The following is a 13,788-nucleotide window of genomic DNA, read 5'->3' as shown; positions in this document are numbered from 1 at the left end:
GGACGGTCACTCTGCTCAGGGCTGAGTTGTGTCTGGTTTTTGAGGCTATGTAACCACTGTTCATACTGTGGAGAGTTTTATTAGTAAACTGTAACTATAAAATTACTGAGAAAAAAACTGAATTAATTCACTGGGCCGACTGCTGGCGACTTTTAAGGTGGAACATTAACTTGTAATGTTACTCAATGCATGAGTTGACGACGTGAATCCATCAACACACCTTAAAATGTGACAACTTTGATCATTACTTTAGTTTTTATATGACATACACTTTATGTAATGAGTGGATCTTCAAGTGTTTATATTTATTCATTTTTCCCAACCCTCACTCGTCACAGAGTGTCGTTCCTGTGGGCTACAGCAACACTAAACCCCTGAGCTTGCCTGAGAAGGACTAAATGCACAAACCCGTTATTTTTAAATATCCCATGGAGAGAGACTCTCACTGCAGCCTGTTCTGTTTTGATCTGAAAATGTCGGCGTGCAGCCTCGTTCTGTGGACGATAAACAAGATGCAGACTTCCATCTGCGTCAGCGGTAATGAGGAAATACAGTGAGTGCTGGACGGAGCAGTGAGTGACAACAACCCCGTCCAAATTTAAGAGGACTGTTTGTGGTGGAATCACTAGGGTCTAGGTACCATGTCTGAAGTAAGGTTACTTTAGGTTCCAAAGGCACCATACTGAAAAGTGTTTGGTGGAAATGGGGCTCTGAAGTTCGGTTTACTCATCATAGAAAGTACGACAGTTCTCAGCCCCTATGAAAAAACCTCAGTGATGTCATCAGGGTTAGCTAGAGTCAGGTTTGAGATGCCAGATATTTGACTTGTGGTGCAAACTGAGGGCATGCGACAGAGAGCCAAAGTAAAACAGTAACTTTGGGTTCTGCTCCACATGTAAGAAAACCAACCCTGTCTCACTCCCAACTCGTCAAATCCTGACACTTGGGCCGTGGCCCTCGACGTCAGATACTGAAGCACTGAGGCTTCACACTTAGGTTTCAATCCTCCTGGACCTTCATCAAGAGTGTTCACTACCATTATTTCCAACATTGAGCTTAAGTAGAAACTGCCCCACCCAGTTCCCAGGTGTGCACAGGTGTACATAGCTGGAGTGCCCCTTTTAAAATGAAATAAATGTATGGTAAAAAATAAAAACACACTCACTGATTTGGTGTTAACATCAGCGCCTGCGTTCGCCACCAGAGCAGCCATGTCCCCGTTGCCATGTTTGGCGGCCCAGTGCAGAGCTGTCTGTGTGTAACAAGGAAAGAGGAGTCACTCATAAAACAAAAATCTTCTGTACTATTGTCAGACGTGTTAATCGCTGTCGCATCATTACAAGTTGTCTAAGCAGAGCAGGGCAGCTTCTTATTGGCCGAGCGAGGGCAGAGGGCCAGCTGTGCACAGAGGGGAGCGGACGGGTGGACGGATGGAGAGATGGTTTCCTGCCATCGAACACAGCCTAATTACAAAACAACACAGCACTGTGCCCACAGTTGGGGGGCCCGGCCGCCTGTCACCAGGGGGAAGATTGATGATGTTAGTGTGACCTGCAGAGCAGAGACCCACCCAGACATCAGCGCACTACTGTCAGCACACGTCAAGCAGGGAAACACGGGCCCCCGCGACACAACACTCAGAGATACACCCACATGTCCACACAAGATACTACACACACGTCTGTACAACACACACTGAAAACACACATGCAAACCATATCCACCTGTCGGGCTACATCTGTGATCTCTGCACTTTTTCCTACACTCTTTAAGCTGCGTAATTATGTGCTATCAACAGGTGAAAGCAGAGTGAAGGTGCAGATGTTGGCGAAGTAACCACGTCCACCACTTCTGAGTCTGACCTTTAACACAGTGAATCAAACAGTCACTATTTCAGAGTCACATATTAACTGTGGAGGGATGAAAACCTTATAACCTCATTTTGTTATTTTATGTCTTTAATTCTTAATGAGACGAGACGAAAACTACTTTTTTTTAGCTACTGAAAAGTTGTAAAGACCTACAGCTTAAAGGTCCAGTGTGTAGGATTTAGGGGGATATATAGACAGAAATTAAATGATGTAATAAGTACGTTTTCTTAAGTGTATTATCACCAGTAAAAAAAGAATCTTTAGGTTTCCGTCACCTCGCACAGAGTTGTCTACATCTACACAGGGAGTGGGTCCTAGTTCACAGCCGCTCTGCAACAAAAATGTCTTGCGTGAAACTGCCTTTCTGTGTTTTTACCTTTTTTTTCCACTTAAATCTTAATTAAAATAATTTTTATGACATCAACATGTCCGTTACAACAGCATAAAAAATAACTGAAAGATAATAAGAGCTAACGAAACAAAAACTGCTGGTAAATGCACATTTTTACAGCAAGTATCGTCTTTTTGAGTCCTGTATACAGTCCATTTCTCCCCTTTTCTTCCTAGTTGTGCTCCTTGTAGTCTCAGTATGTGTGTCAATTTCTCCATTGAAAAGATTTCTTCCACAATTGTTAGCCACTGGTCCTTCGCTGGTGGTGTTTCTTTACACCAGTTCCTAGTGATAGCTTGTTTTTACCGATTTAAATCACCGGGTTTGTTTGTTTTGGAGAGGAAAAGACCTCTGTGGATTATTAGCTCCTGGTAAAAACCTCCTGAATGTCTGACAAAAGGTGATCACACATTAGCAAGTGCTAGGCTAGCAGCCCGTCTCTGACATGCCAAACAGCACAGGGGAAACACTGATTTGTAACGTGAGGCTGCTTTATTCAGTGTTTTACTGGTTTTAATCACCTGGTCTGTTTGTTCTAGAGAGGAAGAGACCTCTGCAAATAAATCAGCACCTGGTAAAACTCTCCTGAACAATAAACACTGAAGGAATTCCAATCGGGAGAAGTTTCAGCTGGTTGTAATCTGCAATCCTCACCGCTAGATGCTACATTAAATCCACCTAAATCTTGCACGCAATTCCTTTTAGGTAATTTAGATTTAAGAATTCTTAATGCCACTTGTAATGAAATTTAAACATAATAATATAAAAAGACAGGTTTATATTTTGTAAGATAGATATTTGGTAATTTATATATGTACATATGTTATGTGTGTGTGACAAAGTTAATGGTAATGAAAACAGTATATTTAGAAATGTCTAAGGTATAGGTTTATCTATATAAGGAAGTTGTCTGTTTCTTTTCACTCAGTGACTTAAGGAGTAGAGGTGGGATTTAATAAGTTTATACTTCCTCCTTTTCAATGTGTAAATCAAACTAACTATACACTGATAATGTGCTTTCATTATTTGTAAATGTTACTTTCTGTCTCTTTCTGCTGGTTTATATGTTTATGTCTTTTTTAACATAAAATTTGAGACCAAAGTTAAAGGAAAAAAAACAAGTTTTGCCCAAATGTTTATTGTCAGAATGCCTTTTAAGACTTTTTAAGGACCTTCAGAAACGCTGTCATAAAGTACATCGGGTCAACTGAACCCAGACTTGCTGAATAATAATAATAATGACAAATATTTTGGCTGCCACTTGCGCAATATGAAATGTGTTTGTCAGCGCTAAAAATAATCCTAGCTGTCACAGCACAGCTGTTTGCTATTTCTCTCTACTGATGTACTTTCTTACAAATTTCGGGGTAATATTTGATAAGTCAGTGTCATTTCATTCTCATGTGAAGCACCTGACCAAATCTTGTTTTTTCCACTTGAGAAATATCAGTAAACAGGCACCTTCTTATGTAGCTTAACTACTTCATCTGTATTCTTCAGCTCCGTCTCTGCGATCAAATACGGTACATTTGTTGTCTGTCCCTCGCACTCGCCTTAAGACACGTGATGATCGAGCTTTTGCGACTGTAGCATCTAAATTTTGGGATGTTGTGCCTGCTCCCTTAATCTGGTTATTCTGTAGTTCTTTTTAACTTGTATGTACCAGAGATGTACTTTTTCAAATTTTGTATATTGCTGTTGTGTAGTGTGAATTCTTCTCTATGATTTCTTTCTTGTTGTATACTGCGCTATATAAATACATTTTACTTACTTACTTACAAAATAACATTTAATATTTAAGGGCATATGTCGCTACTTGGATTAGGAAATACAGCAGCAGTTGAGAAACTTTTATAAATCTGTTTTTTTCTTGAACAGAATCATTTTTTCATCCAGATGGGTAAAAATGTCTTTGAGGATTCTGGAAACACTTTAAGAGCAGCTGTGAGTGTTGTAGAGCGACATCACCAGATGTTTATTTTGTTTGGCTCTGTGACTCAAACATGACAATAATATTTGAGGCACAAACTGTTTGAACAGCACACAGGTCCTTTTGTGTTCCAGGCTATGACACTAATCGTGCTAATCGTGGCACAACAAGCATGCGTCTAACAGCTGGCAGAGAAAAAATTCTGCTTGTAACCACCTCCCACCAAGGGAGCGACAGGTAGCTGCACCTCTGTGCGCTGGACGTCTGGGAGACAGATTGTGATAGATGCTGTCTGGCTCAAGTGTCTCCATCTCTTTTGTCTGTCCCCTGTCACATCTTAAGACAGATTGACCAGAGGGCTGTTTGACAGGCGGCTCGGCGGGTCTCCCGGTGGGCAGGAGTGACGGACGAGGCCGAACAGGATGCGGCGTCTTCCCTTCCTGCGCCTCTCGTTGCTGTTCCTGCCCACTGGGGTGGCCACCCCTCCCACCTGTCCAATCACTCAGGGACGTCTCTGTCCCCGCCACGCGCTCCCCAGTGAGGGAAGTGGTGGCCAAAGAGGGCTCGCATCAACAGGCGGCACAATGGTTACTGTGTCTGACACTTGATGAGGAGGAAAGGCAGAGAGGAGTGATGGGCTGATGATGTACTTACAAACTGTGTGGCAGAGGAAGTCCGTCACAGCAGGAGCAGAGGCCCACGTCATGAGGAGAACAGGAAGAGAAAAGACAGTGAGACTGTGGACTGAGATCTGGGTGTTCTGACCTGTCTTCACATTTTTTAACCTGGCCTCTGTTTTTCCATGTGTTTGTGTCTTTAACCCTTTTCACTGCACAGAAACTCACTAACGCCTGTGGCTTTTATATTTAATGGGAAAGGTAACAATTGGCATTCACTTGGCTTTGAGTGGCAGTGATGGAACAATGACACCCCGTTGGACATGCCAATTTTAGCCCCTTTGCCAGCGCGATGCAGTGACAGGCAGCTAAAAAATATAGTCTGACTCCAACCAAGCAGCGCTCGAACGTCGTTCCAAATTGAGTCGGCATCGAATCAGAGAGAAATACTGAATAAAGTACGGATATATAAAAGACGCAACCACCAGAACATTTTCACTGGCTTCCATGCTGCTTTGCACTGTTTACCAGCCTTTTTCCGAGGTTTCCTTGACATCGAATGTGACACATCAGAACAAAAAAAAAAACAAAGGCATACTTATCTACTGCAGAGCAGCGACGCAGCTCTGGTCTACTGGCAATGGAGAAGCAGTCGTTCATCTATTTTTAACAGGTTTTCCCGAATTGAAAATAAAAACAAACCTCATATATATGATATTTTTGGTGGAAAAAAGGGTTTAGTGACTAAGTGACTAACGGAGACAACAAGTTTTGAAATTGGTCCAGTATTGATTGAGAGGGCAGCAGCTGATAGCGACAAAACAGGCTGCAGCGTAAGATTGATGGGTAATCGTGGACCGTCGACGGACGTCCACTGAAAGTGCTAATTTTTGTCACTCAGTGCGTTAACATGACATTAGAGGAGATCAATTTAGTGTGTTAGTCTGACTAAAACCAGACTGATCATAAATCTAATTGTAATTCGTAAATCTAATTTCTCAAAGTCAGACTACCACGCCTATACAATGAGATTGGAAGTTGAATTCCTCCAGCATATATACAGTCAATCGGATTTAAACTGGCCGAGGCGCTTGGCATATGCTCCACAGTTTCCGCCCCTGGCTTTGATCCTAAAATAATTTAGCATTAAATGCGTAACAGAAGAAGAAGCTGGTATCAACATGGTGAAATCTACATCCAGAGCTGAGCATTTTTGGACAGACAAAATGTACAGAGCTGTAAAGTTGTCCACCATGGTACCAGTTTGCCGCTAGCTAACGGTAGCTAACTCATTTGTCAGTTTGGTCTGTGACGTAATGGGTCAACCGGAAAAAGGTCCAATACTAACAAGCTGAAAGGGGGCATATCGTCAACTATCGTAGCAGAGTCAGACATACTTAGGTCAATAAATCAGTTCCCCTCCTGAGTTTGTATACTGGGACACGGACAGTAGCCCAATTAAATGGGCTAGTCAAGCTATCACCTTAGCTCGTGCATGTAAACGTACTGAGTGGCAGGCTCAGATTGTTACTCTACATGTTTGACAACATTATGGAAAGGATCCTTACAGTGATAGACCTTTTTGTTAAACAGTTTTTGTTTCACAGGAAACAGCCCCAAAATCGCCAATCACCAAACCCACCAGACTCCATTAAAAAAAACATGAATTTTATCATCATAAAACACACTTTATTCAAAGTCAACAGAAACAAAATAAAACTCACAAAAACCACCTTGTCTCATCTTTCAAACGTTTCAACAATCACCAGCTCTGGTTTTGCTGAAAATAACTCTAAATTCACTCAGTTAAATGTATTAATGTGCTGATTCTACATACGCTAAAACTACTGTTCATTTGAATGGAGTCTGGTGGTTTCTGAGTGGTCATTTCAGGGCTGTTTCTGGTTAAATACAAAGGTCTATCTTTGTAGGGATCCTTTGCATAATGTTGTCAGACACTTGTAATGACAATCTGAGCCTGTCAGTGGCAAAAACAGGCACTAAAGTGACGGTGCACAAATGCCCCGAGTGGTTACATTGCTGCCTGTTTTGCAGCTGCGGGCTGCAGCATTCTCACTCAATACTGGACCAGTTTCAAAAGTTGTTGTCTCTATTAGTTACTCAGACAAAAACATGTGGAAATAAGGTCCAGGTTGAAAAATACTCAAGTTCCCCTTTAAGTAACTTCAAACCTGCTGTTTGAAGTGCGTATCTATAAAACCACCTGATCCCAACAAACATTTAGTCAGAACAGGAAACACTTAAGTCCTCCCAGGATGAAGAGTAATCCCTTCAGTCCTGGTCAAACATGTGATCTAGAGCCTGGTATTCAGTACGCTTAAGATAACTTCTGTGGAACAAAGTGAGGACATAACAAATGCAGATCAAATATAATAACTGGTTTTAAAGAGCGTCTCTCGTCAGTCTGAGTATCTCTGTACGTTATCTCTGGGAAGGCATCCACCTCTACAGAACAGGGAAAGGCTGAGGGCTAAAGGGAACATCAAAGGGGCCCGAGGGGGACTTAGCACCTTCCCAGGGACACAACCAGCATTGTTCTACAATTAATCCCGGCCTGCTCTATTACTTTCAGATTATCTTTAAGTGGGTGAAGTCTTTGTGAAGCATTAAGACTCTCCTTAATCCCCCCAACACATCTCCCTACACTTCAATGGCGGCCGTGCTATCTTGTCCGGGTGGGGATGGCAGAGGCTTAGGGCTACTCTTAGAAGGTGGTCTGCCATGGCCACAGGACAGTGTGAGAACTGTGACACAGGGGAGGGACAACAAACATGAGCTCAAATCTCTTAAGCGCACAGGGAGACAAATAAAAGGATTTGGGTTGTCAGGGGGGCACAGGAGCTAAAAAGCTATCTTTCATAATCCTTTTGATAGTGGACCTTTGAAATGCATGATCTGGATGTTTTAACACGGGGTTCTCAGAATACTATTAAGGGAAAAGTCTCGGCAGAATGAGCTTGTGAAAGTTGTACAAGCAGAACGCAGCAAGTCTGGGAGCGACCGTCGTATACTGAACCACACAACGATCCAGGAACACAGAGCTTTAACGGAAGCTGTAAATGAACTCTCATTCCAACAGGCTGCAGTAGGTGTTCAGAGTTATCACACACTAATGAAACTCACCCCCTGAGAAGGATGGTCATGGTCACAGCATCAGGAGCCACAGTGAGTCAGAATGAGAAAATAAGAAGCTTTGAGTCAGACACAAATCATGTCACAATAAACAGACGTCCAGCACAGTATTATAAGTTGATAATTACTTCATGTACACAGTTAGTCACACACAGTTTGTAGCTGTTTCTCTCAAAGTGCCAAATACTCACTGAGGTGAAGTCCTGGTTTGATCCCACCAGAAATAAAGAGACAAAGCGTACGTTAGAAAATCATGAATTCAACACACGAAACTGCTTGTTTTTATTGGAAAAGTGTCTTTTTGAGTTTTGTTCGTTTTATATTCTTGTTACATTAAAGGTCTTAAAGATCTTATCTGTATGGTTTGATAACACTGCATCCACCAAAGTGACTGCTGAAATCTGGGAACAAGCAACGTCGCTATAACGAAGTTCAGTGGGGCAAGAAAAAAATAACCTGTAAACAAATCAACTCATCTGAACCAGTTTTTGGGTGGTTGAACTGCCAGTAAAATTCACTTGTTGCACTGTAAACTGAATTAAGGCCTTTACATGCTGAGTCTGTTTTTTCGTATGAAATTAAACGTCTAAAAATAAATATGACTTCACATTGTGTCCATCCTGTTTGCACACGAAGTCCAAAACTTCCGTCCGTCATTAAAGTTTTCTGAACAGGTTCGATTTTTTCTGTTTGTCACATCCGTCAGAGCCTTTAGAGACATTTGACCAAGAATCAGTAAAGAAAATGTGGCAGCTGGACACAGCTGTGACAAGAAAGAGGAACATGGTGCACAGAATCATTTCATAACTCAGACAGCTCACATTCAACAGGTCAGATAGTAATATTCAGGTGGATGATGATGAAGAGGAGGATGTGGACCGCACACAGAATGTGGAGGACAGCCAAATGAAAGACAGGGAGGAAGTGATGACAGTCAGATAGGTAACTCCAGAGGAGAGAGGCAGAAGAGGAACTGTAGCTTTTCATTTTGTCATGTATCATGAATTTTCACGAGTAGAACAATAAAACACATCAGAATCAGTGTGCAAAGTGTCTGTGGGTAACGATTTTGTTGGGATGACGGAATAAAAAAAAACGCATCCAGGAATACAATGGACTCTGTGCAAAGGCCTTTAACCCAGAGCTACAGGAAGTACAAAGTTAAACCATGGGGTCACTTCGTTAACTTTGATGAATAATTACAATGGGAGACTCTCGAGGGACTGCTACAACCTGCGAGATGAGGGTTTGTGGGTTTACTGGGGTTTTACAATATAATTTAATGAGTTTTTATTTAATTTCTACTTTTAAAAAAATGGTTGCAATGTAATGTTTCCTCATACAGCAATTCATGATATTTTCTGAAAGGTTATGCATGTTAAATCCTCCAAGTTTTCTCTAAATAAGTGCCCCCTACCTGTTAGGTTAGGTTTAGAATCATGGTCGGGCATTGTGACGTTACGTATATGTCATTTAAAATAACTCAACACTGACTTTTGGTTTTACACGGGACATGAACCCTGGTGGTGGCACAGTGGTGTAGTGGTTAGCCTTGTTGCCTCACAGCAAGGGGTGGGGGAGCCCTTCTGTGTGGAGTTTGGAGTTCTCCCCGTGTCAGCGTGGGTTTCCTCCAGGTACTCCAGCTTCCTCCCACAGTCCAAAGACATGCAGGTTAACTGGTGACTCTAAATTGTCCGTAGGTGTGAATGTGAGTGTGAATGGTTGTCTGTCTCTATGTGTCAGCCCTGTGATAGTCTGGTGACCTGTCCAGGGTGTACCCTGCCTCTCACACAGTGTCAGCTGGGATAGGCTCCAGCCCCTCATGACCCCAAACAGGATAAACGGTTACGGAAAATAAATGAACGAATTAACCCCAGTCTCCTGGGTAAAAGTCCTGTGTTTGTTTGTCGCTCTTTATACTATGTCACCTGACTTCCTCTTTGCTCCCGTCTTATCACAGAGGACAACCTGTAGTGCAGAGGTCACGTGATCACAGCCTCCTGCCTCACAGTTATGTGGGTCGTACATGAATTATAGCGCGTTGCTTTTTGTAGGTAGAAGAACTAACAAGAACTCATTTATTAAAACTAACATTGTGTCCTGTTTGAAGAACTTAGTACTTTATCACAACTAAATAATCACACTTGTGTAAACGAAGCTGAAATAGACGCACTGATTAACAAGCTTTAACAAACTTTTTTTCTCTTTGAGTTTTACTAATTTTTTCAAGGACTGTTGTGTCGTGTTTTTTGCTGATTAAATTCTTACAATTGTCAGTTGTCAAGTTGACACACGAGCAAAGCTACTGAGAATAACCTCATGAAGAATTCTGTTTCTGTCTGTCACATGACCCTCACCTTGCAGGTCGTAGCAAAGTCCCTCAAGAGACATGGGTCAGCTTATGGGTGATAACTTTATTGTTTGTCCCTGTTTTTTTCTTCAAAATAAATTGAGCTAGCTTTGGTGTTTGCCCCGTCTGACTTTGTGGTAGCAATATTGCTACATTCCCAGATGCTGTTATTATTAGACAGATGGCAAGAAAATAAAAAAACAAGATCCAATTAGCAATAAACAGGAATGATCCTGTAGTGCAGCGTTACCTTCTTGTTTGCCAGCGAGGGGTCCTGTCTGAGCAGCTGAGAGAGGTCAGGGACTCGAGCACCTGCAGCCGAGTAGATCCACTCCTTCTCTATGGGATCCAGCTATCACAGAGGGGGGGAGGGGGAGTTCAGATGTGCACACACACACACACACACACACACACACACACACGCGCACACACACACACGCCCTACTGTCCACATCCTGTTGTGGGCTCTATTGAAAGTGCTGAAGCTACAAACCTTTAATCCATTTCCTACAAATGACTGAGTCACAGCCAACTGACACACTGAGGGAGACACCCATGATCACGCCGCACAGAGTTCAACCGTTTATGCTTTTACTTCTGTCATTGGTTCAGAGCCAAACTATGCAGGAATGTTGGTTTGTAAACGCAATATTCAAACATGGCTGCTCCTCCCTGCCCTGCTTGTACATACACTGCAAACTGCTGAACTAGTTTAAGAACGTTACATGTGTTTGTGATGGAAAAGCTGATACTTTAGCAAGCTAACTAAGCTAACTAAGCTAACTGGTGACACCTAACTGTCTGACAGAAAACAGGCCAACTCTGCGTCCCTCTTCATCCCATCGTCTCCTTCAGTTTTTATTTTTATTTTGAAGTGCTGTTTCCTGCTTTGTGTGTGAATGTGAGTGACTAACAGACAGCTACGTAACAGAGACAGCAAACTAGCTCAACAACATGGCCATACGCAAATATGACGTTGAATATATTAAACTATGTGGACCTTGAATTAATGACTAAGGAGAAATTTGGACGCCGTGGCTGGACCAGTTGGGAATCACTGGCTTAAATTACATATGTTTGTCACCGGTATAATGTAACATCATGTGCCATACGCCACTAGCATAATATGCTACACATATGCACACTTCCTTGTTATTAAAATAACTTGACTGACTTTTGGTTTCACACGGGACACAAACAGCGTGCTCCCAGGTAAAAGTCCAGAGTTTGTCTGAGCCATCCACCTCTGCTCCCGCCCCATGCAGACCCTCCTGCTCTTTATATTAAAGCAGTTGCTCAGAGCATCAAAAAACGCAGTGGGCCAGTGTGTCTCATACCGCTGCTAAAAGGTGCCTCAGTGCGTTGGTATCAGATGCCGAGGGTCACTAACCAAGCGTCAGCATTTTTTAAAAGATATTTTTGGAGGCTTTTTTTGCCTTTATTTGACAGGACCGATTTAATATAAAAGGGGAGAAAGAGTGATGATAATATGCAGCAAAGGGCTGTGGGTTGGAATCAAACCTGCAGCCTCTGCAGCAAGGGCACCGCCTTTGTACATAGGGCACCTGCTTTGCCAGGTGGGCTAGTGGGCACTATGGCGTCAGTATCTGACAAGTTGGGAGTGAGACTGAGTTGAATATGAAAATGAAAGCCCACTCCAGATTAACTTTAACTTTAACTAACCAAAGACAGTGAGTTTATCATATCTCCCGTTATGACGTCTGTGGGCGGCTATTTCTGAATTTATCCAGAAGCTACAATAAAACTCTAACGGTCATCTGGCAGATTTTTTGCTTAAAACCTCACTAAGCCTTTGTAACAAGAAAACCACAGAAAGAGGAAGAAAAAGGACTCACAGCGACAGCAGCAGAGCCCATACTGCCTGTAGACTCCTCGTCTTGTTCTGACTCCGACTGAAAGACAGAAAACACACGACTCTTACTCAGCAGTGACAAAAAGTTAGCTGTACTGTATCAGTCATAATGGTCACACAGCATGACCCAGCATCACAGGGCACACACACACACACAGAGTCACTGGTCACACTGCTGTGATGTTTTCCAGCTGACGAGATGTGACCAAAGGGTGTCAGACAGATAGGGAGGTAATGAGGCAGCGAGACAGAGGTGCCAGTTTCACACATCAGGGGTAATGAATAACAATCCAATTAACAATTAACCAAAAAACAACACACCCACAGTGAGGCTGTGTTTCTGTCACCATCTCAGTCTCAACAGGGTGAAGAGAAAACCTCCAAAAATAACGACCACAGCCATCCAGCAGTGTGTAAAAGTGTCACTGTGGCTGATTTATGTGAGAGGGGAGAGTTTTTTCTTCTTCTTTGACTTGATTGCAAATTGTTCTCAGATCACACGCAGACACGATGTTCAAACACTCAGCCCTTTCAAGTCTCTTACACAAACTGCCACATGTCAGCATGCTGAACATGAAAAGTGGAGGGATTGTATTTATCCAGCCTATTCCACTCTGGCATGTGTCCATTTTTTGCACTTTTGGCACTTCTGGCAGAGCAATAATAACAGGGAGAGAAAACATTGTTCGTATGAATGGAAAAACTGAGAGGTTACAAGAACTCAAATACTCCTCCAGAACTCTCTATTTATTTTCTCGTATTAATTGCATTTTAGCTGCTTTCAGAGCTGCAGCTATCATTTTCAGTGTTGATTCATCTGTTGATTATTTCGTTTATTCATCTGGTTTTTTAGGTGTCAGAAAATACAAAAAAAAATTGCAAATCACAATTTTCCAGAGCTCAAGATGAAGGTTTTGTTCAACCAACGGTCCAAACATTAAAAAAGATTAAATTACAATTATATAAAACAGAGAACCAACAAATGTTTGGCCTTTTTATTCCATTAATCAATTACCACAACAGCTGGTGACTAAATTTCTCAGTGGACTTATTGAGTGACTAATTGTTACAGCCCGGGGTTGGACATTGTGGAGCCTGTGGAGTCACAGTAGAGTGAAGTGAAACTATACTTTAATAACAACCAAAATGAATTTGAAGAAAGTCTTTGAAGTGAGGAGGGGGCCTCAGCTGACCACAAGAAGGACGTTTCACACAGGGTTCTTTCACTCACATGTTCCTTACACTATAAAGTCAACTTAATAATGTTGCATAATTAAACAAGAGTCTGCAGCGAATCCAGCAGCTCTGTGAGGCTATACTGAGCTAAATGCTACTTTAGCATGCTAATATGCTAAAAAAGATAATTGGCAGATAATTTTCATCATCTTCAGGTGCTCTCAAGACCTAGAGTCGTCTCCTTTGGTCTGAATCAGGGACTAATTTTGTCACAAAGTTGTATAATTGCCTAGAGTTGGTTCGTGTTCTCACGGCAGCATTTACAAGCGGACCAGATCAAATGCCTTGTGTGAGAAAGCTGCTCTTGATTGGTCAGAATTTCCATGTGGGAAAAATCCAGGAAGTAAAGCAAACGTTGAAGAAGAGT

General features: G+C 42.2%; 2 protein-coding genes across 2 annotated transcripts in view; one reads left to right on the top strand and one right to left on the bottom strand.

Annotated features, from left to right (window-relative positions):
• Positions 1 to 13,788, top strand: part of LOC126403491 (telomere zinc finger-associated protein-like) — a 202,092-nt gene that overhangs the window by 25,471 nt on the left and 162,833 nt on the right. The window lies entirely within an intron of this gene.
• Positions 1 to 13,788, bottom strand: part of LOC126403516 (ankyrin repeat domain-containing protein SOWAHB) — a 34,666-nt gene that overhangs the window by 4,769 nt on the left and 16,109 nt on the right. The window contains exons 5-9 of the mRNA XM_050066243.1: positions 12,169 to 12,225; positions 10,563 to 10,664; positions 8,154 to 8,165; positions 4,847 to 4,849; positions 1,160 to 1,252 (exon numbers count right to left, since the gene is read on the bottom strand). Of these exons, the coding sequence (XP_049922200.1) occupies positions 1,160 to 1,252; positions 4,847 to 4,849; positions 8,154 to 8,165; positions 10,563 to 10,664; positions 12,169 to 12,225 (267 nt within the window). The remainder of the gene's footprint in view (positions 1 to 1,159; positions 1,253 to 4,846; positions 4,850 to 8,153; positions 8,166 to 10,562; positions 10,665 to 12,168; positions 12,226 to 13,788) is intronic.

Source organism: Epinephelus moara, chromosome 16 (assembly GCF_006386435.1).
Source record: "Epinephelus moara isolate mb chromosome 16, YSFRI_EMoa_1.0, whole genome shotgun sequence".
In the NCBI taxonomy this organism is placed as follows: Eukaryota; Metazoa; Chordata; class Actinopteri; order Perciformes; family Serranidae; genus Epinephelus; species Epinephelus moara.
This window is presented reverse-complemented; position numbering and strand designations above follow the sequence as displayed.